The sequence below is a fragment of the Branchiostoma belcheri genome, unplaced genomic scaffold (genome assembly GCF_001625305.1).
Source record: "Branchiostoma belcheri isolate BF01 breed outbred unplaced genomic scaffold, Haploidv18h27 scaffold19, whole genome shotgun sequence".
Classification (NCBI taxonomy): domain Eukaryota; kingdom Metazoa; phylum Chordata; class Leptocardii; order Amphioxiformes; family Branchiostomatidae; genus Branchiostoma; species Branchiostoma belcheri.
This window is the reverse complement of record NW_017803379.1, coordinates 3,558,562-3,584,318: the sequence shown is the minus strand read 5'-3', so window position 1 is coordinate 3,584,318 and position 25,757 is coordinate 3,558,562. Positions and strand designations below refer to the sequence as shown.

Here is a 25,757-nt window from a genome sequence, read left to right as displayed (position 1 = left end):
AAAATGAAGAGTCTATTATTCACCATGCCAATAAAAGATTGTTCAACCTCCATGACCACGTAGATTTCATAATGAAGGCAACTTTTTTTGGCCAAACTCTTTTTTATTTGCACACTCGCATCAAGGAGCTTTAATAATAGAGTGACTCCTTGCTCGCATCAGTTTTGGGGTTCCCAGAAATTTTCCACTGATTTTGACGTTTTGTTTGTCATTCCGTAAAATTGCACTGTTTTTTACGGAATACAATACAATCGTAATAAAATACGATTGTACTGTATTCCGTAAAATTTCACTGTATACTAGTAAAATTGCGCTGTATTCCGTAAAATTGCACTGTATACTCTGGCACCCCTGAGCGCGATGGAGAAGAGAAACCGATGTGGAGACACGAGAGATGTGAAACCAAGGAGGTTTATACTTTTCCAACATCCGCTTGAATCTCGTTCCCAGAGTACCATGCATTCAATCCACCCTAATGATCCTGGGTACGAGACTAGTTCCCTCATCAGAGTCACAGCGAGGCTGTGCAAGCGTTCACGAGGACGCAGTAAAGTTTTACCACAAAAACTCACGACTTGCGGGATTTCGACTCGACAGGACAGCTATTCAACATGTAGCAGCCCTTCAGCATTTCTACTGAGTCTTAAAATTAGCCAAACAGGTAAGCTTTCTTTGATTTTTGGTCAGGAAATAAGAAAAAATTGTGGCGTAGGTGCGCGGGAAATCCCCATACGTCATGCGATCAAAAATGGCGGTACGGATCCAAAACTGGTTCAAACAAGTTCTGTTTCTTGACGTAATGTCCATTCTCTATACACACAGCTGTGTCGAAGGTTTCCCCAGAAGCCTATGTCTATAGATATGTCGTACTTTAGATTCTATACAGCACGAGTGGGTAGATTTGAGCGAATGTACGAAGTCGTATATGTCGCCCCCCTCCCCCTTGATGTTTCACTTGCATCTAGTACCTCACTTGATACAACCTGTTTCATATTATGCATCGATAATTGTGGTGGTGACTTTGTGATATGGTTTTAATATCGCCATCCGCCGACAGTTTGTCAAATGTAGGGAATCCCCCATAATTTTAGTGTAAGCCATTTTGTAAATGGAATTTTTTTAGGCTTGAACCGGTTGAGACTGGTTTCTGGGGAATTCCCAAGAAAATGGCCATACACTTACCAAGGGGATTGCCCAGAAACCAGATGGAAGCAGTTGAAACAGGATATCATATGTCTGTCTATAAAGGGGCGCAAGGTTTGTTTACCAACACTTACCTGCTGACTCCTACTCTGGTGAGCATTGGGTTTGTATGTGCAAAACTGCAACTACATTTATTAATTTTTGTACAACCATAATTTTGTACAACCATGGGTGTTCAGACAGGAGTATGTTTTGTGTGACAATGTAGCATCCTGTTCTTGCATCTCTGCTCAGGTCCCTATCCACGGTTTGCAGCATACGGCATATGTCTAACTATATAATCTTGTACAACCATGGGAGTGTTATGTTTTGTGTATGTGGTGGTACTTGCTGCATGGCCAACAGCCATAGTTCTTGCACCTCTGCTCATGCCTTTATCCAGGGAGGTTTGTAGCATGCAGAATACAGATCCTTCTTCTTCTTCTTCTTCAGTACTCTCTAACCACCCCTACTGGGGTATCACTGAGAGAAATAATCCATGTGGTACAGAGACCAAAGGTGCTAAGGACTTAGCCTCGTGACTTTGTCAGGGCTAGTACACAGGTCAGCCCCAATATTGACCCGAGCTCTGGGTCTAACTGAGGGGTGTCAGTGCCCAGGCTACAGTACAGCTATATACTAATATAGGCTGAAAAGGGCTTTTGAGTCATGTGCATGTTTGGACTTGCATCAGACTTGGTGGCGACAGTCATTCCATTTGAAGTTCTGTTATTCTGTACTGTGCAGCTGTAGCTAGATAAGCAGATGCAGCATCATGCATAGTGCATGTAACGTTACATGTTTAAAACTGGATATTCTCTTTTGATACAGATGTTTTAAAAGTTTTCGGTTGTTTTCAATTGTTTACTCATTTTAGACAAATTCAGAAAAGAGAATGGCTGGTCTCATGCTGAAGCTCTGTTGCAGTTTTGCATGTCATGTTTATTGACTCCAAAATGTTTTATGCTTGTTTCATGTTCATAGGTTGGCTGAAGAGGAATTGATAGCAACGCTAAACAAGAGTTGAGAGATTGACAGCAGAAGACCCCCTTTGAGACATTGAGCACCGAACAGCTCACAGAGTCTCAAGATGTTTGGTGCACAGAAGACTCCTTTTGGAGGAACAACTGGATTCGGTATGTGTCTGCTTTATGTAATGGAAGATCTACCGAGTAACAACAGTTTTTACAGAGACTGCAGGAATAGTTGGGCTTGTCAGCTGAGCATGTCTTGCATGTTTTAGATAAGTCAAGATAGATTTATGTGTTTCAATATAGACATCCTGAATAGTAATGGTCTGAATAAAAATCTGGTTTGGAAAGCTGGGAAAGGTATTATTACAAGTGTATGTCTTGCAAGGATGTCTTGTATTTGTTGCTTCGCTAAATGAACTGGCATTGGGATTGAAATTATTTGCAGGATCAAATCTATAGTCTCAAAAATGTTAACCCTCTCCCAGCTAAGCTACGTGCATGTACAGACTGCATCCACTGTGTGGATTAGTACTGTAACAGTACATGGCAGGGAGAAGGTTAATTTATGGGAGCTTTTGATTCCAGCAAGCAATAAATCAATCACTGTTGCTATTCCTAACTTGAATTTGGCAAACAGAAAATATTGCTCAACCCCTCTTTGTTTTATATGTTGATTCTATTGAAAAGTCTTCATGAAAGAGTCTGAAAATGTTGTTTAATTTGTTAGTGCATTTTTCAGTTTTTCTTGGCTTTGCGTTATATAGGTTGGCATTGCATTGGGTGACATATTGCATGCATGTATGAAACAGTGCCGACCGCGGTGTTCAAATATGCTTGCTGGACAGAAGTGACCCGTTTCTCCGCATGTTTAGGCACAGCTACAAAACCTTTTGGTGCTGCTAAAACTGCAGGCACAGGTGCGTTTGGCACCAGTAGCTTCGGGGCCACCCAGACGCCGGCCACCGGAGGACTTTTCGGAGGCTCCACTGCAAACACCGGGACTGGGCTCTTTGGAGGCACGAGCTTTGGCACGCCGGCCACGTCGACGTCTACCTTCGGAGGGTTTGGTACGAGCACCACACAGACTGGAGGAGGGCTGTTTGGTACATCTACGAGTACGGCCGGTACGGGACTGTTCGCCACCCCTCAGCAGCAGACTGCACCATTTGGGGCAGCTAACAAGACAGGATTTGGAGGTCGGTATTTTGAAGTGCATCACAATGACTTTGTAGCAGAGTTTTACTTGTTGTTTTTGACAGTTCTAAATATTTACAACAACAGCATGATTTTTTTTAGCCATCAACAGATACCAGCCAGTTAAGAATCATCTCTTCTTCTTTTGACAGCCTCAGGACTTGTAATGTAATATATTGCATTATGTGCTACCCCAATATTTCATAAAGGACTCATTTGACCATACCATTTTTTGTTTTCAGGGTTTGGAACCCAGACCTCTACTGCTGCCACTGGTACAGGCCTGTTTGGAGGCACCCAGCAGACGCCCAGTCTGTTTGGAGGAGGACAGACCACCAGTACAGGACTGTTTGGTGGAGGTCAGAACAGTACACATGTGTTTATGTATATTACAGAATTCTAAGAAACCCTTTATACTTATAGTCATGTTTTGCCTAATGCTGCCTTGTGAAGAAGGCTTGCATTGCCTTATATATCGTATAAGAATGCTGTCATACAGTCTAAACTGAATGAAAAATTCACTGAAGTACAAAGTGTTGTCCAACATTATTATATGTCAGTTGTTTGGTTTAGCCTAGCTATGTCATAGCCTTTTCATGTTATAATTGACAGCAAATAACAATGTGTTTTTTCCAGTTGGAAGCATTGGAGGTGGGACAAATGGTACCACTGTGAAGTTTAACGTGAGTAGAAGTTGTTTGTTTGTATTTACTTCTCTTTGCTCTTTTATGTCAAAGTTGAGTCTCCAGAAAACCATGAAGATCATACTTGTATGGCCTTAACTATACAAGGTGTGAAGTTCTTGACTTCTTGTTCTTGTATATCCCCAGCCTGTGTCTGGCAGTGACACCATGATGAAGAATGGAGTCTCCCAGAATATCCGCACGGCGCACCAGTGTATCACAGCCATGAAGGAGTACGAGACCAAGAGCTTGGAGGTTTGTTAGTCTTACGTGCTGCTTCCTTGCTGCTTCCTTATACTTATAGGTATACTTACTGATACTGAGTAATAGAAGAAAGCATAACCTGCTCCAGAGAAATTTTATCTTCATGGTGCACCACTCAGAATTTAGAAAGTATAGATTGTACAAAAAACTGTTCAGAAACCATTGGCACTATTTCTATTATATTTCATAGGTGATGACAGTTAGTGTATATAAACCCAGTTAATGTATATAAACCCAGTACATGTTCCAGTCCCAATGTTACATGTACCTACACTGCTTCATCATGTGACACAGTAAGTACGAACCTCTCTCTGTCCACAGGAACTCCGTGTTGAGGACTACCTGGCCAATCGTAAAGGCGGCTCGACTGGGGCGACCGGGCTGTTCGGAGCGACCGCCACGCCGCAGACCGGAGGCGGCCTGTTCGGGACCACCACCACCACCAGTTCCACTGGCTTTACCTTTGGCAAACCTGCCTTCGGTACAGGTCAGACTCAAGCTAAAGGTGATGCTTTGTACTCTCCGGGTGTGCAAAAGTGACTTGTAATATAGTGTTTGGTTCACAGGTAACTTAGGGATAGAGTGGTTGCTTTTGCTGGAGGGAGATACATTGTAGCACGTCGGCAGAACGTACTGTGCCTGTGTGAAACCCGGGTTTTTCATGGTTTTCTTTTGATGTTGGTCAATGCCCATTGCAGACGACATCTCTACTGACACAACATTTGAAAACTATAGACAGGATGTCATCCTTTCCATCCTGAAATTTTTTATTTTTTTTAAGTGATAGAAACCATTGTTTCATACAGTACAGGGTTCAAGTCTTTTTAAATAAATTTCTAAAATTTCTACAAGTTCAGGAAAATCACAGACTTTATTGTTACGGGAAACATTAGTCTTAACAATGTCATCTTTTTCACAGGTGCTACAGGATTTGGTACGCCCTCAACAGGCACCGGCCTCTTTGGACAGACCCAGACAACCCAGGCTGGGGGCCTTTTTGCCTCCCCTTTTGGGGGCACTGCCACCACTACCACGGCCAGCACGGGCTTCAGCTTTGGACAGGCTAACACAGGGACTGGGCTGTTTGGGCAGACTCAACAGAAGGTAGGTGGAAATATAAAAAATCTGAAACTCGAAAAGAAAAAAAATTGCTTTAAAAACGATGCATAGCTGCTTGGCCCAAGGGCTAAAAAAAGGGAGATTGGTGCTGCTCTATACACCTTATGACATGGGAAAGACATTACCTTCTTTTAAGGAATACGGCAAATTTGATGTTACTAGCCTGATGTTAGCATGAAAGTTCATCTGATGTTATCTTTATTTCCTTTGTTGTAGACGGGGCTGTTTGGTCAGCCCACCACCCAGACTACTGGACTGTTTGGAACGCCCAGCACAACAACAACAACTGGCTTTGGCACCGGGACATTCGGCACCACAGCATTCGGCACGCAAAACCAGTCTGTAAGTCTGACACAAATTCAAATCAGTCCATTTTCCTTTGGCAGCATTTTCCTTTTTCTTGCATACTGCATAGTTAAGGATTATTTTGTTTTATTTTGTTGCACAGCAATCTTCTCAACATTTCAGGTGTTTTAAAACAGAATATACCATAAAAACTGCACTCAGAGGACCACTAATATCTAGTCCATGTGGACAATCAGAAAGATTGTGTCAATGCTACCACCAACAAATGGTCACACTAGCTAGGTAGTCGTTATGTAGAGGTGGTAACTGTACATGTTTGGCTGTACCAGTATTTGTGGCTAATAGTGTATTGTCTAATATTTCAGGGTGGTTTGTTTGGAACCAACAAAGCTCCAACCTTTGGAGCAACCACTACCACCAGTACAACTGGAGGACTATTTGGTAACACTGCAACCAACACTGGCGGGCTCTTTGGTCAAAACAAACCTGGCCTAACTTTAGGTCTGGGTAAGAACCCTTCTTTCTCAATGATATCCTTGTAGTCTGGATGTGCATAATGGTACTTGTGTCTTCTTGAAGATTCTGTATTGGCAGTCATGTCATTGTCATTCAGTTTAATGGCAACATAAGTTGTAGTGTTGTGGAAATGTCTGTGGGATCTCACTTTGGGAGTCATGGGAGTCTAGCTTGTATTCTGGAAATGCAGAAACATTATTATGCGGTGGTTTTATTTTAATTTGCAGAATAGTATTGTCTTTTAAATATAAACTTCAAACATCGGTTACACTTCAATAACCTCATTTTCCCTCCAACTGCAAAACAAAAGCACTGCAAAAATTTCTACATTTGGTTGGATACATTTTTTTTTGCCACGTCCCAAAAAGCAATTCTTTACAGAGTTAATGATTAAATTTTAATCTATTCTAATGAGGAAGTCTGTGTCTCAACCTTGTACAGGAACAGGACTCACAGGAGGGTTTGGGACAGGAGGCTTTGGCACAACCACAACCTCCACAGGAACCTCCCTGTTTGGGCAGAAGCCTGCCAACACATTTGGTGCTGGCCTCGGGACGGGCCTGGGAGCTGGGCTAGGGACTGCTTCAATATTTGGAAACACTGGTACACTCTTTAAACTTGTCCTTATTATGCTGCAGTGTGTCATACTTTTCATCTCACTCCACTGTAGTTCCAAAGTATACTTTTTATCAGAATATTTATTTGGTTGTTTTGTTTGTTTGAATTAATAAATGTCTTGCATGTACTGAATTTGAAGCTCTTAATCAAATCACGCCTGCCTTGATTGTATCAGGTTTGGGCACTGGACTAAATACAGGAACAACTGGACTGAACCTTACCCAACCATCAGCTGCACTGGGGTAAGTGTTAAGTTTGCTACCGGTACTGCTAAAATTTGTAACAGTTGAACAGTTCTTTATTTTATTGTATAAATGTAAGTAAGCAACAAACCCTGTGTTTGGTTCCAGTACGGATGCAGCAGCCCAGCTGGCCCAGCAGGCCCAGATTCAGCAGCAGCTACAGGCCCTGGCCAACTCTCCATTCGGGGACTCACCACTCTTCAGAAACAATGTGGCTGTGAGTATTAATCTTTAAAGTTCATCTGTGTAGGTTAGAAGTCATTATGTATGAAGCAAGTTTGAACTGTAATTTACAATGCAAGAAATTAGACTTACCCAAATTTTTTATTGTACAACTTCAGTCTTGGTTCTAGATAGTTTCCCTTCAATCATGTTCCTATTAAAAGTTGATGGGATAATGGTTAACATTGTTGAAATGTCTGCAGGATCCAGCCAAGCGAGCAGAGTTGCTGAAGCCCACCAGTCTGGCTGCACAGAAGGCCCTGACCACTCCCTCCCACTACAAGATCTCCACACGGCCAACTGCCAAGATCAAGCCCAAACCACTACATTCACTGACAGCAGGAAAGGTAAGCATTTAGCGACATCTCATTGATCGCAGAAGGAAATACTATTGGTTTTGCTCCGTTTCTTCCTCTGAAACCAGTAGGACAGAGTTGGAGGGGCTGGTCACCATATACATGAATGTGTTTTAGCCCTGGTGGTTTAGTAAGAATAAAAAGAGCAGCAGTTAGTGAGGCAAGACCATGTGAAGGTAAAAAATTTTGCATGTACAATCTATCCAGTTGCTTGGATAACTGTTTTCTTGTGCATTTGTCTTGCAAATGGTACATTTCTAGTTTTATTTTTCAGTCCCAACTGTTTGAAGGCCTCGATGACGATGACACCTCCCTCAGCAATGACACGTTTGTGCCCAGAAGGAGTGTGAAGAAACTCATCATCAAGAACAAGGCATCTCCCGTAAGTAGTACTGCATGTAGAAGAATCAGGCCCATGTACTGTTAATAGAGAAACTTTCGCAGAAGTCTAAACTGTGACTCCGTGCCACCTTGTTGTATTACTACTGAAATCTCTGACTTTTGTTTTTTATTTTAGACGGCAAGTGAAATTGATGCAGGAGAAGAGGATGACCTACTGGCTCCTCCCGCCTACCCTTCAGACACATTCCTGGTGGAGGACAAAAGGACAAGGTAGGAGAGATTTCACCATTCTGTCTTGATTTGGATGCCATTACACTTACAGGGCTCAAAATTCACTCTTGAAAGTAGATGTACTGGTGCACATAACCAGGGGGGGAATTTTATCTGTACCACAGTTTCTTCTCCTTTCTGTTAATAAAAAAATCGATATGTTTTTTAAAATGTTCCTAGTAACACCATTTTTAATTCTACTAAGTTCTTTGCTGTCAAGAAGGGTGCTTCTTTGAAGAATGCAAGGCAGTGTTTAAACCCAGTATTTCGAGCCCTGAGCTGTATGTGTTACATCTGGTACTGTTACTTCTTGTGATTCCTTGAGTTTGAACTGTAATGATGGATTGATAAATGTTTCTTCACAGTGAGAGTGAGAAGGAGAATGACCCTATGGAGAACCTGTACTCCAACCCTGTCAGGAACCCATCCCTGAAACTCCTGCCAACAAGTGGGTCTTCTCTTCTCCTCCCCCTTCTTGTAAAAAAGCCAACAATCCTATTTATTGAGATGTACAAGTTACTACAACATTTTGACTTTCACAAGTAAGAAGAAGAAATGACCTTATCTTATTACTTATCTAAGAATATGCTTCTCAATTTTGACAGGTCCTCCCCAGCTCCTGACGACAGCATCATAGCTCTGAACCTGCGGCAGAGGAGCTGCAGTCCCGGCGAGGACAGCATGGGGGCGCCGACGAGTGATGACCAGGCAGAGGAGGAGGTGGAGAGAGAACCACACCCTGCTGGTGGGTGGAATATCATAGTTTACCGTCTGAAACTCTATAAATGTAAAGTTTAATGACATCTATTTCTATATCTTTATGTGCCAATCTTTGTCCATGAAAGATGATGGATTGAACAAGAGTTTTATCTGTCATGAGCAGAAAAATTCCGGCAAATGACAGAAAGAGGGATGCTGGCTAGAATATTTGTTTTAAATCCCTAATTTCTTGTTTTGCAGGCATCGTCCTGACAAAGAATGAGTACTACACGGAGCCGTCCCTGGATGAGCTGGCCAACATGGTGGACGAGAACGGCGACTGCTGGGTGGAGAACTTTGTTGTTGGCCGAGAGGGTTATGGCTCGGTCTTCTTCCCAGGGCTAACTAATGTTGCCAACCTTAACCTGGATGAAACTGGTAAATAACATCTTTTAAAACATGTGAAATTGTTTGTCTCACATAACCATCAAACTATAACGTACCAGTTTTGTACAGTAAGTACAAGCTGCATTAGACTGGTCTGTAAGGTTTGAACCTCTTTTTAAGTGTAGTGAATTCTTATCTTAAAGTTTAACATGCTTGATGTGTGGCTCTCCTCAAACATTCAATCATCAGCTTTATATCCTATCCAAGAGGACATCCAAAACCATTTTACCTGATTTGAATGAGGAAATAGGTTTAAAATGCCTTTCCCAAGGGCACAACAATGGGGCCTGCCAGGGATTTCAACCTTCACACAATGAGTCAACAACCCTAACCACAAGACCACCTTGCCACACAAGTGTTGAGATTTATTTTTTACTTTTTTTCCATAGTTCACATCAGAAGGAAGGAGATTACCGTGTACCCAGATGACTCCACTAAGCCCCCAGAAGGCGAGGGTTTGAACAAGAAGGCAGAGGTCACCCTGCACTGTACCTGGCCCATGGACAAGACAGCCCATATTCCCATCAAGGTCAGGACATGTCTTTAACCTTTCAACCTTCAAACTTATACCTTGCCACATTTAAGTGCTTGGTAATGTCTTCCACATTCTTCTTATATGTTGCTGTCCATCCACAACCCATCTCTGCAATGTCCAGCTTGACCATGCTTTTCATGACTTGTAAGATTGACTGATGTGTTACCTCAGAGTCCAGAGCGCCTGAAGAAGATGGGTTACCAGGAGAAGATTGAGGTTGCCACATCCAAGATCGGTGCAAGGTTCCTGGAGTACCGACCAGACACTGGCTCCTGGGTCTTCCAGGTGGGTTTTCAGACTCTTGTTACACCATCTTTCACATTGGTTTTATTTTCACGCTCTGAGGGAAAAGAATGTTTTTGCAATACAATAGAAACACAAAATGCATGATCTTGCGTTAAGAGGACACACGGAAATTTCACAAATTAAATTTCTTACCACCTGTTCATGTAGGTGCCTCACTTCTCCAAATATGGCCTGGATGACAGTGAAGATGAAGAGGAGATTGTAGGTCAGGACCAGAAGAAAATGAAGATGCAGCAACAAGGAGATCTTCAGGTGTGTTCATCTCAAGAAAGTGTAATTTATATTGTTCCCCATTCAATTATATTCTTGTTCAAGAGCCAATGTACATGCTTCTGTAGTTGAGTAGGTAATTTTGCCTTACTTGTTCTTTATGTTAGGTATCACAGTTTTGCTAACTTGTCTAATACATGAGATGTTTTCTGAATGCAGAAACAGCAGCAGCAGAAAGAGAACCAGCCTCCCAGTTTAAACGGCCAGCCACCAATCACAGAGAGGGTGAAGTCTGAGCAGCCAATCATGGAGCAGATGCAGGATGACAGCGACATGGCTGACATCAGCCAGGAGCCAATCCCTGAGCTGGCTCCTAACAGCTCTGGTAGGAGGAGTGACATGCAGCAATTTTCATAAAGAAAAACTAACTCAAAGACACCTGACTCAAACCACTTTCAATACGTAGGAAATATAACTTGTACAGAGGAAATATAACTTGTCTCACTTTTAATACACATAGAGAGGAAATAAAGACTCAAAAAACTTGTACCACTTTCAGAACACATTGAGAAGAAATACAACTTGTACCGCTTTCAATGATAAAATGAGTAGCAATGCAATTGCCCTAAAGCCAGGTTGCAATGAATGAATGGTTTATTAACAAGTAGTACATGACAGCTATACACTGTACAATATCTTACAAAACACAAGGGAAATACAAATGACATCTTGGACATATATGTACATTATAAAAACAAATATGATGTGAAGTTTTTGTGTAGTAAAGTTCACTGTTCTGGTAAACTTTGTGCAGATACATGCTTGATCTAAAATGTACATAACTAGAAAGGCCAATATTTGCTTTGGAGCAAATACAGCGATGGGTTCACCACATTTTACGACATGGCAGGGAAAGAATGAGAAACACAAGGGAAAACAATGATTTACATTGATATAACTATAATATGAACTAACATACGACTAAAACAACAGTTGGATAGCTATTCCCTACTTTATTGGTTAGGATTTTTAATGGCATAATGCAAACTGTTGATTTTCAAAATAAAAATAACGTTCATGCCCGCATTCCAATGCTGGAGCAGGAAAGCTTGAAATACCTACCAAAACACTTGAATACAGACATACTGTCAGTATGGAAATGCCCTGTGCAGGTGTTAATCAAGTTAAATCCCAACAGCCAATCAGCAAGAAATGCTCTGTGCAGGTGGAAATGCACTGTGCAGTTGTTAATCAAGTTAAATCCCAACAGCCAATCAGCAAGAAGAATAGAGGAAAGCTGCATGCCTATTGGTTGATGCCCTGCATTCCATAGTGATGACTCATACCCAAACGTGGTAAACATGGCACACTAACACAGTAATACATGTGCTATAACACAGCCAAAAAACTCAAATAAAACCATTCTAAAAGCCTGTATCACAAAAATTTAAAAAACGCCTAGGGGTATTTGCCCACTGTACCTCCATACCAAATTTCAGGACCTTAGGCCCTAAAATGAAGAAGCTGAATCCATTTAAAAAATGGCAGGAGAAGGAGGAGAAGGAGGAGAAGAAGAAGAAGAAACATCAGAAAAAGCAATATGGTTTCACCACACCACTTCGTGGTGTGGTGAACCCATAATTAAAACTAATCTGTTATCACTGTGATGATTTGTTGTTAAATAAGTGAAGCAATAGTAATAGAAGGGCATACCGTGTCCTCAGGTGACCAGGATGCCCTGGAAGGTCTGTCTGAGGAGGAGGTAGTGCCGTCCTCCCACCGTCTGGCCTCACACCTGGGGATGAGCGCTCACCGCATGCAGGTCATGAAGGCCTCCTTCTTCGGGGATGAGGAGGAAGGAGAGGGCATGGGTGAGCATTGTCTCCGTGTGGTCGTGTGTCAGGGCTTGAAATACCATCTGTGCAGATATTTCTGATGCATGTAACCTGCACTGGGCCCTGACGAAGCTACCCCAGACACTGTTAGAACCAGCAGTGATTAAAACTGCCTTGCATTGTTCAAAATAGCATTATTAAAGACAGCAATTTAGTAAAATTGAAAATGGTGCTACTAGGAACATTTTTTTTTCAAAACATTACAATTTTAACTTTAACGTAGTAAAATAAAAACGATGCTACTGTATTACTAATGACATTTTGTTCAAAACATTTCAATTTCTTGATGGACTGGAAGGCAAAGAAACTGTAGTGCAGTTAATTTTGAGTGTTGCCTACACCAGTGCAGGTATGCAGAAAAAAGTACTAGTAATTCAAGCCCTGTGTGTTATTTACCGTCATTGGCTAATGTTTATGGTTAATGCATTTTTGACAATGATATCTAGGACACGTGAAAAATAATATTTCGTTATGTTTACGCAATAATATTGGCAATATTTCTTTTATTCCGTCACAGAAACTAAGAATTTCTCTGTAACACAAGCTGCGATAGATGTCATCAAAATACTAGCCAAGAGTCTAAACCTATTATGTAAAATGTTGTAAATTTAGCAGAAAAGAGAATAAAACAGTTGACATAAGGATCTTTCCTTGTTGTTACTAGTATTTACAATGTTTGCTTCCGTCGTCGTCTGTAGATTACAAACCGACATTTGGAGGCGTGAGTGGGAAAAGTTCCCTCCGTGGGTCTGCCCCTCCATCTGGGTCTGCCTCCCCCCTGCCTCACAGGATGGTAGAGTCCAAAATGGACAGAGGTGAGGCTGTCACAATATACTGTTTTTTGCCAATAAAACATCTTTACGTATAATTTCCATTATTATAATAAATAAATCTCATGAAAGGTACAACGCCAAGATAAATGGTCCTTTTGGATAGGTGGCCTTCTTAGCCAGATCACTTGAACATGCCTTTAAAAAGAAAGAAATTTCAAGGATTCTGAAAATGTGGATGGTTTTAAGAGATGGCCCCTTGAGCAGGTTTGACTGTGAGTTTTAAAGTTCCCTTGAAAAAGTGTAATTTTCTTTGGAGGGGGGTGAATTTGTTACTGTCTGATCAATATCTGTTTATCCAATCTTCAGGATCCTTCCTCGCACACACAGCCAGACTCGGGTCCTTAGGCAGCCCAGTACGGGGTCTGGGTGGAATGTCTCCCTCACACAGCCCCAGAACTCGTATTCCAAGCGGAGGCTTCTCCCCCAAGTTCTCCCCGAAGGTGGAACAGTCCGGGCTGTTTCCCTCCATGTCCCGCCCCACGCCGTACCCCATGTTCGAGCGGAACCAGGGCCTCCTCCTGCCGAGCGGACTTACCTCGGAGCTGGAGCGGCCGCGGAAGATCGTGGGGAGCCAGCGCCAGCCGATGCTGCTGCCGTGGAGGGAGACTGTGACAAGTGAGAAGCAGAGTCTGGTCGCCGACGCTGCACTCATGATGGGCCGGTCGTTCAAGGTTGGATGGGGACCAAACTGGACACTTGTGAGATGTGCAGGGCCTGATAAAGAAGCGGAGGCACCAGGTACATGTGATAGGAAGTTGACCCTTTGTGTTTACATAATGCATGTACATGCTGTATGTGTAATACAGCATTGATGGATGTTAGCACAAAATAAAACCTGTCCTAAGTTTCAGGTAACCAAAAAATCATTCAATCAACTTCATTGCGCAAAAAAATGTAATGGGTACAATGTAGGCCAAATTGGTGAACAGTACTATGTAACAAGTCTAATGTATTTATTCTATAGCAGACTATTTACCATAAAACAAGAACCACATGTGCTTACGAAGATAACAGTATGGTAATCTGATGCACTATTAACTGCTATTTTTAAATCCAAGGAAACATAAAATGCCCTGATCAAACCACATGAGAAACATAAACATCCTTAAGCCCACGGGTGTAAAATTGGTACCAAAGAATATGGTGCCTATAACATAGTAAATATTAATTCCAATGGTGTGTTGTCTTGTGTTTTGTAGAAAGGAAAAAGGAGACTGGCATCCCCTTCTCCATCCTGCCTAAGTCCACCCCCCGCCTGGCCAAACTTGGTACGGCCTCCCCCTTCAGTGTGATCATGGAGAGGGTCGACGTGGCGCCACACTTTGTCGTACAGGACAAGGTCACAGTGGTGAGGAAGGTTGATTTTGGATTACATTATGTAGCAAAGTTACAGGACAGAGTTGGAGCGACTCTTCACCATATATATGAATGAGTAAGAATAGACAACACTTTGTCGTCTAGAACAAGGTCACAGCGGTAAAGTTTTTATTCCTTGTGTGAAATCAAAACATCGCACATGTGTTTTTCTACATCTGCTGTACTGCAGAGTTCTTGGAAGCTGGAAGTTAGAATGCAGCAAAAACCTTATTTCCCCCCTACTCCTGTGTTTGAATAAGAATAAACAGCAGTAGTCTGTGAGGCTAGACCATGTGAAGTATAACATGATGCATATGATTAACAGCTGTAACCTTTCTTGCTGATTTTTAACATGTTCTCCTGTGTTCCCAAGGCCAACCACGTGTCCCACCTGGAGGTGGAGTTAGAGACCAGCCTGTGCTCGACGGAGGACCACCCCTGTCCCGTGTTCGTCCCCACCCCGGGGGTCGCCGCCCTACATCGTCACGCGGAGGTGGCCGGCAGGAACAGGGAGAACACGGGTGTGAGGCACCCTGAGAGGGACTCCGCTGACCATGCTAGTCTGGTGCTGAGTCTGTGTGTGGCTCTGTGGGGAGACCTGCCTGACAGGGACAGGGAGGACGACAATGGTGGGCTGATATTCTTACATACTCTCAAGCTAATGATGATCCTTATAATCTGTTGTTACCTCCAGGTTAGAAATCCCCAATTTCTCTTTTCCATGAAAGAAATATATAATTTATTTTGTTGCTGCATCAGGCCTTGACAGGACCAGCTATGCGTACCACATGGCCAGAAGAGAGGCCGTCTCCCATTGGCTGATGAACCAGGCTGAGGAGACCATACAACAGGAAGTACAGGACTCCAAATTCAAGGTCAGGATCTTTGAAGAACTATCTAGTGAAAGTAAGAGGTTTATAGCTCTGCATACTGTTTATACAGTAGAGGTTTGCAGATTCTCATGGTCTACAGTTCTATAAATTTAACTTTATTAATATTATATGTTTTTGATGACTTGAATAGGAGGGTGGGCACACGGATGCTATCTTCAGTCTTCTGAGTGGGCGGCAGATCAGCCAAGCCTGCTCATTGGCTCAGCAGTCAGGTGACCACAGACTAGCCCTGCTATTGGCCCAGGCTGGTGGCAGCCATTTCCCCAGGGAAGTTGTAGGGAAGCAGCTCGGTGACTGGGAAGAACTCAAGGTACTTTTTTGTGAAGTTGTAATGTATAGAGTAGTACGATTAGCCAATTGTTAATATATTTTGTAAGTTAGATGTTTAGCAGTCATTGTGCTCTGACTGAGATTTATAAAAAATGTTTGAAAGTTGAAAACAACCGGCAGTTTTATTATACATGTTGTAGTAACTGTTGATGTTTTTTGCCCAACCAAAGACTCTTCTAACTAAGTGTTCTTTACAGTTTGAGAACCCTCTATGTACAAGGGGAGGGCTATTTGGTAGAAGGGTATTTGCATGCAGAGTGAGAAGTGTTACATCATACAATCCTCACCACATACACTCACAAAAACCCAAGACACTTCCCAAAAGTATGAAATCTCTAATTTATTCTTTGTGTGATTTTACCAGGCTGACAGGTACATCAGTGACTCCAGACTGAGAGTGTACGCCCTACTGGCAGGGAAGCCAGTCTGGCCGGCCACTAATGGGGAAATCAACACCTGCGAAAACCTGGACTGGAAACGTGCCCTGGCTGTACACTTGTGGTAAAGACCTAGCTCCAGCATCTCTGTCTGAATGAAAACTGTACTAGTATATGACGTAAAACTAAAAGCTTGCAGGACGCTAACTTTTTTTTACCTCAGTTTGGATGCGATGTACCACTGGTACACATCCAATGTGAGCTCAACAGCATGTCAACAATGCAGTTAAACTTGACTTGAAAGTGTACCATTTTTTCAACATATGCCAATAATTTGTACATGTACAAAGCTAATGGTGTGAATCTAAATAAGACTATAAACATGCTAATAGTATACAGATATAGTAGATTGTGGAGAGTTGATATATTTGTTTCTTGTGTGTATAAACAGGTACTTGTGCACACCTTCAGCCACGGTACCTGAAGCTCTTCTTTTGTACTTCAAGGCCTTCACGGTAAGCCTGTGTGCATTTATCACTTAAAAACACTGTAGCTGATTCTGTTTAGTTGGAGTTGGTATGTATCTTGTCCTGAATAGTGAGGATAAACAAGGATATGACCTGGTATGCCATGGGTGGTAGAATGTAGTATGAGGTCACCAGGAATGTATACTGTGTAATCATGGTATGAAACATAAACCATGGTGCTGTAGCAGACATCCTGTAGTGTTGGGTGATTTTATGTAGCAAGTGGCAAGACAGTTGGAGGTATTTGATGAAGACTAAATAGAGCAGTAGTTTGTTAGGCTAGACCATTTGAAAGTAAACATTATGCATTAACCTTTCTTGTTGTGTACATTTTTTATTTTTGAACAGAAGAATTCTGAGTTTGGAGAGTACGCGAACCCTCCCCTGCCGCCGTACCTGGAGCGGAGTGGGGACCGGTCGGGTGATCAGCAGCAGGAGGATCGGTATGTGATCCGGGACATGTGCTACCACCTGCTGCAGCTGTATGCCGACCGCTCCCACCAGCTAGAGCGCCTGCTGGCTCCCACCACCTCCACACCCAACCAGCTCGACTTCAGACTCAGGTAAACACCTGCCAGGATTCGAAACACTCTTGTTTCCTTAGGTTTCAGGTTGCCTGTTTATTTTAGAAGACAAACCGTAAGCCAGGCCACCTGTGAAGGTATCGCAATAAGTCTTACACTGAAAACATGACTTGTGCATCAAGAAGCCCTGCTTGCAATGGTTTAATTGTTTTTCCTTCGTTCTGAAGGATAGTTCTTGTCTGGAAAATATTGTAAATGTTTGTACTTTTTGCAGTGGTTTTGTTTTGCTGTAGGAATCACAGTTTTTTCCTTGTTTTATTTGTCCTAACTGCTGAGCCTTGTTGTTTCAGCTGGCTGGTGTGCCAGGTGCTGCAGGCGTTAGATTATACACACCTGTCTGAACACCACCTGAACACTATCCACGCCGGCTACATCGCCCAGCTGGAGTCTCTGGGCCTGTGGGAGTGGGCCGTGTTTGTGGCACTGCACTTTGCTGACAACACCAGGTACGTGGGCATCAATGGCACAAGGTGGTCTTGTTGTTAAAGTTGTTGACTCAGAATCCAAAGGTTCTGGGTTCAAATCCCTGGCAAGCCCCATTGTTGTGACCTTGGGAAAGGCACTTAACACCTATTTCCGCACTTGACTCAAGTCAAAAGAGAACCTAGCTTCGGTAAGGGACATCCTCTTGGATAGGACGTAAAGCAGAAGTTCTGTGTCTAAGGAGAGCCTCACCTTAAGCATGTTAAAGATCCTAGTCCTTAAGCATGTTAAAGATCCTAGTCCTCTGGGCTAAATGAAGTTTGACAATATTGTTTTATCCTTTTGCCCCACAGGAGGGAGATTGTAACCAAAGAGCTGCTCTGTAGACACTGTAGTCTGTCAGAAGAGGAGGCATATTTACAGAAAGAACAGTTCCTACAGGAAAAACTCAGAGTGCCGGCTGTGTGGATACATGAAGCAAAGGTGGGTGTCAGGAGCTTGTCTCAATGGTTAACTGTGTATAATCAGTGTTGAAGGTTTGTGTTGTGTACTAGACATCAGTTGTAGGCCAAGAGAGGCCATCTCGGCAGATTGTACTGCGCCTGCACAAAACCCAGATTTTTCATAGTTTTTGTTGGATGTTTGGTCAGTGGGCGGAGGTAGGTTTTCACTTGATTGATAGTGTTCAGGGATAAATTATACATGTAGATATGGTCAAGGATACTGTTGTCAGGAAAAATAGATGATCAAGTTCCCTCATACAGTTTTATGAGTAATAATTCACTCTATGATAATTCATTAATGCAAACTATATCAGATTCTACTTCCTGGAAGTTTGAAGTATGTGATTTTTTGTTGGTGTAGGCATTGAGAGCACACTATGAAGGCAAGTCCCATGATGAGGCCTGGCACCTGTTAAAGGCCGGGAAGTGGAATGCAAGTCACAGGATCGTCCTGAAACACCTGGCAGCAGATGCTATCATCAATGGTACGTCACTACATGGGGATTTTAGGAATATCAATTAGTTCTTTGGTTATGTTTTAACTTTGAGAACTTTACAGAAGAAAGACATTGTTTTTGCTGTTTCTTCTCCAAACACATAAGGCTGTGGTGTGGTGTGGGGTTATATTATGTAGCAAGTTAGATGGCTCATCACCATATACATGATTAAGAATAAACAGGGCAGTAGTTTAATAGTTAGAGTAGACCATGTGAAAGTTAACATTACGCATTTTCTTTTTGTAAGTTTCTACATGTAGTTTTAAGTCATTTTTTAATCCTTTATTTCCTTGTACAGAAGATTACGAGTACCTAGAAGAGTTCCTAGAAGAGCTGTCTCCCCCTGAAAGATCTTCGACCATCCAGGACTGGAACTTTGGAGGAAGGGTGTTCCTGGACTACATCCATGTTAACAATGCTTTGTTGGCAATGGCAAAGGTACAATGGATTTAGTATGTGTGTGTATGGACATGATAACTTGAGAGTGCTTTGATGGATTGTCTTGATAGGTGGGAAGGCCTTGATGACACCTCAAAATGAGTAAATTTTTGGTCTCCTGGCGGCATGTTGTGTATTGCAGTGGTAGACTTCATTTTTATGTTCTCCTTTTCCAGCGTTTTGTGACAGATGCAACGCATGATTAGTTACCAAAAAACTTAGCATTGTCAGTCATTGTGGAATATAGTTTTGGAACAGTGACTTTTGTTTGGGCAAGACTAAGTTTGTTTGAACTAATCCAAACCTATGTTTTGTACAGGGAGGTTCGAGCAGTTATGACCTGGAGAGGCTCCATCCACAGGTGACCTCCTTGTGTAGTAGGATTGAGAACATCCCCTGTCTCACACCTAAGGACAGGTAGGACACATGTCTTAAAGTTTCCTTAAAGTATATGTACAGCTGTCTTTACAAAGTAAATGTATGTACTTAAAGTTTTACTTGAAGTATGTAGCTGTCTTTAAGTGTGTAATGAAAGGTAACTATGGTGTTCTCCGTAAGAAATAATTTGTAGAAGGCTCACTAGTATCAACAGATACTTTGCGTAATATTGCACAGCCTTATCCACCCATGAACTTAAATTGTCATCTAGCTATCTTTTAAAATGTTAACATGATTTAACATAATTTCGATTGACTACAACTCTTGTCATTTTCAGATTATGCCAGTCTGAAATGGCCAAGAAAGCAGCCAGCTTCCTGAGACTAGTCTTGGAAGGGCAGGTGAGAAACTTTGACCCTCTTTGAGTGAATTTTGTGATTTATAAGTACAAAATGTAGTCTTTTGGTGATCTTCATCTGTTTCTTATACATTGTAGTCTTGTACACAGAATGAAATCTTCCCTGCTTTTGTTTCAGAACAAAGCTCCCACGTTGGATGGAGAGTGCATTGTGCCGTCCCACCAGTTAGCCCCACACATCACTAAACTCCCCATGCCTGAAGACTATGCCTTACAGGAGCTCCGAGCTCTCACACACAGTTACATGGTCGAACTAACAACATAGCTGCACTACTTTGCTAATATACATGTAGGACCACCCCTGGTACATTCATTCTTGACAGTAGTTCTCTAAAAGAATATAAGTCATATTAAATTCATGTTACATTATACGAAACATGTACGTTCGGCTTTGATGATAAATTCAATCGAAATTGGCTAACTGTAAGTGGAAAAAAAACGTATCCAGCTTATTTCTGTACACTGTGTTACTTTTTACTATTGTTACTCTGATTATGTATACATCGTATGTAATTGATGCTCAAGAAAAACCAAAGCCTCTTTTTGTTAAGTGGATTATATGTATTTGTCATGTTGTGACAGGGACTGAGAGACAACTACCGTACTTGTGTATAGCAACCTTGTACATGTATTTAGTGTGGGAAGTGAAGAAATAAGTGTCAAATTAAAAATTCTCCTTAAGCATCTAGTAGTCACCATACTATTTACAGTACAATTTATCAGAAAGAAGGTTAACTATGCTAAAATACCTTATCATAATGAGCAACAAGGGATATGTTCTCATTCTGTACTTGTTACAAGTTACAGCCGGCCCAAGTGCCATTCTGTTTGGCTTTGGTATATACAATGTACATGTAAAGATAGATTTTTATATGCCTGATATGAAAGCTTATAATGTACTGCTTATTGACTTAGTTTCTTGAAAGATTCTGTTGAGACAAGAATCATGTAAGGATAATAATCTGTATGATATGGATACTTTTCTCTGCTAACATTCTTTACTTAGTACTGGATAATTGTACATGTACTGTATGTCACAGGGGTATATTACAATCCAACATACATAGTTATGTGCCAGGTGTCATGAAGGAAGACAAAACTTTGTCTAGAAATATTGCAAAGTTATGTCAAGTTTGTAAATTACTGTTAAGCAGTTTGTATCAGTAGTTTGGTTATGATTTACTCTATCAGTCTTCATGCTTCTATCACGTGCAAAGCCTTTAGTTTGTTTTAGATGGTGATGTAAATGTAAGATATAAAGCTGGCTTTCATGATTTGATATAGTACTAACTGTTTAAGGAGTAACTGGTAGAGACTCGTAGAGAACTTGTCCAGTTGCTTGATTTATTCAGTTGTACTATGGGCAATTCATGGTATGTACAATAGTACTATATGTGACGTATATGATGGAAAATAAAGTTTCTCACCTAACCATTGGGTTTTTGTGTGATGTGTTGTTGTGTATCTTCTTGAATGCATATATATGGGAAAGAGGAATGAATATAGACAGGCCAGTTCACCAGGGGATGTAATAGTAGTACATGTACTTAACTTTTTTAAACATTTAACTAAGATTGTATACTTAACTGAGACAGTTGATCTATAGATGGGTAATACACAATGATCAAAAATCTTTCCAGTGAGTAATTAACAGCTTGCCGGTAAAATTGTGTGAAGGAGGTGTGGAAGTTTCATTGTCTGTAAATGGTAGGTTTTTAAAAAGTTTTTAGATGCTAAAATGACAGGAATATTGACGAAAAAGCTCCGTATTCAGTAACTCCTAAAAGTTGTCCTGGGAACGTTTGTCTCAAAATGAACAGATGTAAGGCTAAAACGGTTCTTTCCTGATAAATTCGTGATACGTAGGTAGTCGGGGCGAGCCTCAAGGTCAAGAACAAGAGCAGGGAAGATCTGAAGTAAAAACCCCATAAGAGCCCATCTCGTTTCCCAACTCGCGAAATGGCCAAATCTGGGAATGAGCGAGGCTTCTTAGCGAGATGCGGCGCTTTTCGGAACGGGTGCTCCAGAACGGGGGTGTGATAGGGGATGAATTTTCCGTTCTTCAATTTTAGAAAAATCAAACTTTTGACATTTGTCGGCCTCCGTCTTTTCAGAGCGTACTGCTAACGATCTCTTTTCTATTCCTGCCAAATGCCTTTCACAAAATTTGCGTCATTCTTGAGTTATGCGGCAAAACGTGATTTTGCGATCAGCTGATCGTTTGCAGAAGTGGTCACATCCTTCGCAGAAGCGAAGATTTCGCTGTCGATCTCATTACCATATGAACGAAAACCAAGCAGATGCTGCGAGGTAAAAATCTTAATCATTGGGATTGCAATAGCAATATGTAGTATACATCTGCCATTCCATGCTTCAGCGAAGGATGTGACCACTTGCTGGTATGTACAAAACTGGTGCGTTACGCCTGAAGGTGGTTTACCGGTTATGCGAAACAATTTACACAATATGTAATTTACCAAGCCCACTACGCTTCCTCGTCGTTATGTGCGTTGCATGAGAGAGCAGATGATGTATCGCTTTCAAGGACTTCATTAAGAAGTATTCTATCTTAAGTACCCCCAGGAACTACTGCACATGTTGTTGTCTTCTTACACGGTAGAAGGGAAAATGATGTTTTTGTGGCATCTAACGTTTCACGTTGAAACAGTTCTTTAGTATATGTATATAGTAGAATTACATAAAGTCAAATTAGAATTAGAATTTGTTGTGTTATGATTTCTGGTAAGAGCCCACAGCGAAAGGTAAAGGTAGTCCCATAGCTTTTTTTCTAGCCGTAGGTGCAGTGGGTTGTTAATCCACTGTGTCTAGCTATAGGGCATGGTATTGAAAGGTGGAGCCCATCCCTCTCCTTCCACTGACTTTTACCTCCATAACTTAAGTCAGGTACCCATTTCACCTGAGTGGAGTGAGGAAATTCGCGTTTGAGAAAGCGCCTTTCCCAACGACATAACGTCTAGCCAAGGGATCGGCCAGCGATTGACCCCGAGACCTTTCGCAGCTAGCCTAGGCCATTTGACGTCACATCAAAAACTGCTAAATAAAACCATCGCAATGTGCAGTACAACAGACTGGAAATCATGCATCTATTAGATGTCTTTATTGATAAGAAAAAAAGGCATGTCTTACTACTTAGTAGCCTGGTACCTTAGGCAGAGAAATTCCGCAGACCGTCACCACACTTGCACATATGATCAATGATACATGTACTATTAAACAACTGCACAAATTTTCATCCTTTCTCCTTCTTTTCTCACATTTTCCTTTCGGTTTAATTCCTTGTAGGTTTGTCTGACGGCATTACCGCTCATTGCTAATCAGCTGCCCAAAGGTTTCAAACAACATGAACAGTGCGCTGGTGACTTTACATAAGCCTAATGGCTCATTGTGGCAATGTGGTTCTTAGCAACAGGTTATTTTTGTACTACAGGATGTAGAGCGTATTCCTAAGTACCGGAGGTACGTAGATAAAACACTACAAGGGCGGCTGTCAGATAGCACTGTAGAGCAAACGACGTCATGAATACATCAAATTCATGCCGAAAAAAAATTATAACAGGAAATATCAATCCTGTTACAAAATGCTGTCAACTAAAAATGCTGTCATCTCAATAAATAAATAGATAAAGTTCCTTTCCTTCCATGTTAGAGAAAGGCCATAACGCCACGTTCATAATACTATTTTAGCTATTCAATAAATAAATAAATTAATCAATCAATAAATCAATCAATATGTACATGATTTTTGTGCACGACAAAGTGATTGTACCCTCTCTTCGTGGGTAGCTGTTCTGAACTTGAATCAACTTAGTTTTGTAGTCCTAAAATTGATAACTGTCCAACGCGTTAAATGTTGATGTTTGTATACAGTTTCTTTTTGTATGATACTTTGAAAGAAGTTCTGTTGGAATAGAATGTTTACCTTCTATAACACTGTCCAAGGACTCCAAGTTCAACGGCAGCAGTCAGCCACGTCTCGTGATTCTTTTCTCTTCGAGTCTCTGGTTCGGGCTGGACTGGGAGACGGTGTCTGCTAGTCAAGTGCGTTGTTTTGCTGTCTTTGGTTTGCAGTCCATCATAATCTAAGAAAAATGAGATTCTCGTCTATGTAAATGACTGGCATCGAAGTGGAATTTCCCTTCATCTTCTGTCTGTGTTGTTTAGGAGGGCCTGTCTTCTGTCCGTGGTGTTGTGGGAGTGGCGGTGGGCTGGGGTGCACCTCTGGCTGTCTGTGTTGGAGTGGTGGTGGGCTGGTGTGCACCTCTGCCTGTCTGTGTTGTTCAGGAGGGCCTGTCTTCTGTCCGCGGTGTTGTGGGAGTGGCGGTGGGCTAGGGTGCACCTCTGCTTGTACGGTGAGGACAGCGGGCCGGTTTGGTTGGGGCGTCTGCTGTGTGCACTGTCCTGGAAGTGGCGCTCCCTGGGGCGATGCCTCTGCCTGACGTGTTGCCTGTGTTTGAACCGGACTGTGGGGAGACTCCTCTCCCTGCTGGCGCTTTCCTTGTGGCATTGTTGGTGCTGATGAGATGTGGATGTTGAAGACAGCCGTCTTCATGCCCTGTGACACTGGTGGTGCGTCAGGAGGCGTGCTGCACAGCTCCCTCAAAGCTCGCAAGAACTCCGGGCGCCCGAAGCTGTAGACAATGGGGTTGACCATCGATGAGACGGTTATGTTTAGCAGCTTGGCCACTTGAGCTGTGATGAGCAGAGAGGCTGTCGCTTTTCTTCCGTCTCCGTTGAAAAGAGACCGAAACGAGGCACTGACGAAGGCGAGGGTTGCTGCCGACACGATGACAACAATGGCGTGCGGTGCCATCGTTCTGAAGGCCTTGGTCTGACAGAGCCACAGGTTGCGATTCTCGTCTCTCTCCTGTTGTTTTCTGGCTTCCTTCAAGACGAAGAAGTAGAGCAGGAAGTTGGCGAGGACTGCGAGCACGATCCCGCCCTGACCAACGCTTCTGAAGACGGCGGACGCGCTGGTGCTGCCGATGGGCTCGGGACCACACCGCAGGCTGTCACCCGAGCCCTGCAGTCGCTTCACCACCAGAGGCCCGATCCCGAAGATCATGGCGATTGCCCTGACTGCAACGATGCCGATGGCGACGCGCTTTGTGGTGACTTTTCCGTTGTAGTGGAGCGGCTTGCAGATGAAGTAGTACAGCTCTATGGCCATGAGCAGGTAGGTACCAAACATGGATATTGTGGACGGGTGAACCACCAGCACTTGGACCGCACAGAACTGTTGATCGTTGGTGTCGTCTTGACTGAAGAGGAAGCAGATCTCGGTGGGAATGATGCAGGCCGTGAAGATGATGTCGTCTACTGCCAGGTTACACCGCAGGTAGTGGCGGGGCTTTCGGAGATACTCCTTCTTCCAGACCAGGTAGATGAGCAGCAGGCCACAACCCACAGCCACCACCAGGCTGAGGACGAGATACGCCGTCTGGAGGCCGCGAGACAGTCGACTGTTCAACGCCTCCAGACTACGGAACGCGTTGTACATGCTGTCAAAACTACCACTCGCTTCTTCCTCCATGGTTCAGGAGAGAAGAGAAAAGAGATGAGAAAACGTGTCTGCTTTAGAAATACCCATCCGTCTTGTTGTATGCCGGGTGCGAATGAAAGATTGTAGCAGCTGTTGACACTTAATGGGAATCATTAGGCATTTAAGGTGTTTTGCTAATGGGGTTATTTCTGTGGTGGAGGTTGAAGAAAAAACCTTCGCGAATACACGAGGTGTGCAGCTTAAAACACCTCAAGTGGGGTTGCTAGGCAACGCCAGTCAAATGACGTCTTGCAGTCGAA

At 42.5% G+C, this 25,757-nt stretch overlaps 2 protein-coding genes across 2 annotated transcripts; one reads left to right on the top strand and one right to left on the bottom strand.

The window, feature by feature from the left end:
• The first annotated feature begins 484 nt into the window (after positions 1–484).
• LOC109467801 (nuclear pore complex protein Nup98-Nup96-like) lies at positions 485–21,375 on the top strand. The gene is given in 41 exon segments (XM_019765852.1): positions 485–661; positions 2,167–2,318; positions 3,068–3,352; positions 3,593–3,709; positions 3,987–4,033; positions 4,181–4,288; positions 4,619–4,802; positions 5,217–5,401; positions 5,633–5,758; positions 6,088–6,229; positions 6,680–6,841; positions 7,032–7,098; positions 7,207–7,315; positions 7,524–7,667; positions 7,951–8,058; positions 8,194–8,288; positions 8,654–8,706; positions 8,709–8,736; positions 8,894–9,033; positions 9,249–9,425; positions 9,824–9,963; positions 10,141–10,254; positions 10,423–10,527; positions 10,705–10,870; positions 12,210–12,356; positions 13,079–13,195; positions 13,520–13,951; positions 14,413–14,561; positions 14,943–15,198; positions 15,329–15,444; positions 15,593–15,772; positions 16,157–16,293; positions 16,621–16,684; positions 17,045–17,259; positions 17,571–17,726; positions 18,057–18,186; positions 18,568–18,691; positions 19,002–19,141; positions 19,461–19,558; positions 19,857–19,920; positions 20,056–21,375. Coding segments are annotated over 40 exon segments (5,520 nt in total). The 5' UTR covers positions 485–661; positions 2,167–2,272; the 3' UTR covers positions 20,203–21,375.
• A 2,655-nt stretch (positions 21,376–24,030) lies between these two features.
• Positions 24,031–25,633, bottom strand: LOC109467777 (olfactory receptor 51E2-like). The gene has a single exon (XM_019765829.1). The coding sequence runs from the start codon at positions 25,486–25,488 to the stop codon at positions 24,031–24,033; it is 1,458 nt and encodes a 485-aa protein (XP_019621388.1). The 5' UTR covers positions 25,489–25,633.
• Positions 25,634–25,757: the final 124 nt, after the last annotated feature.

Coding starts and splice junctions, on each gene's coding strand:
- LOC109467777 (XM_019765829.1), bottom strand. CDS start 25,488: ATGGAGGAAGAAGCGAGTGGTAGTTTTGACAGCATGTACAACGCGTTC.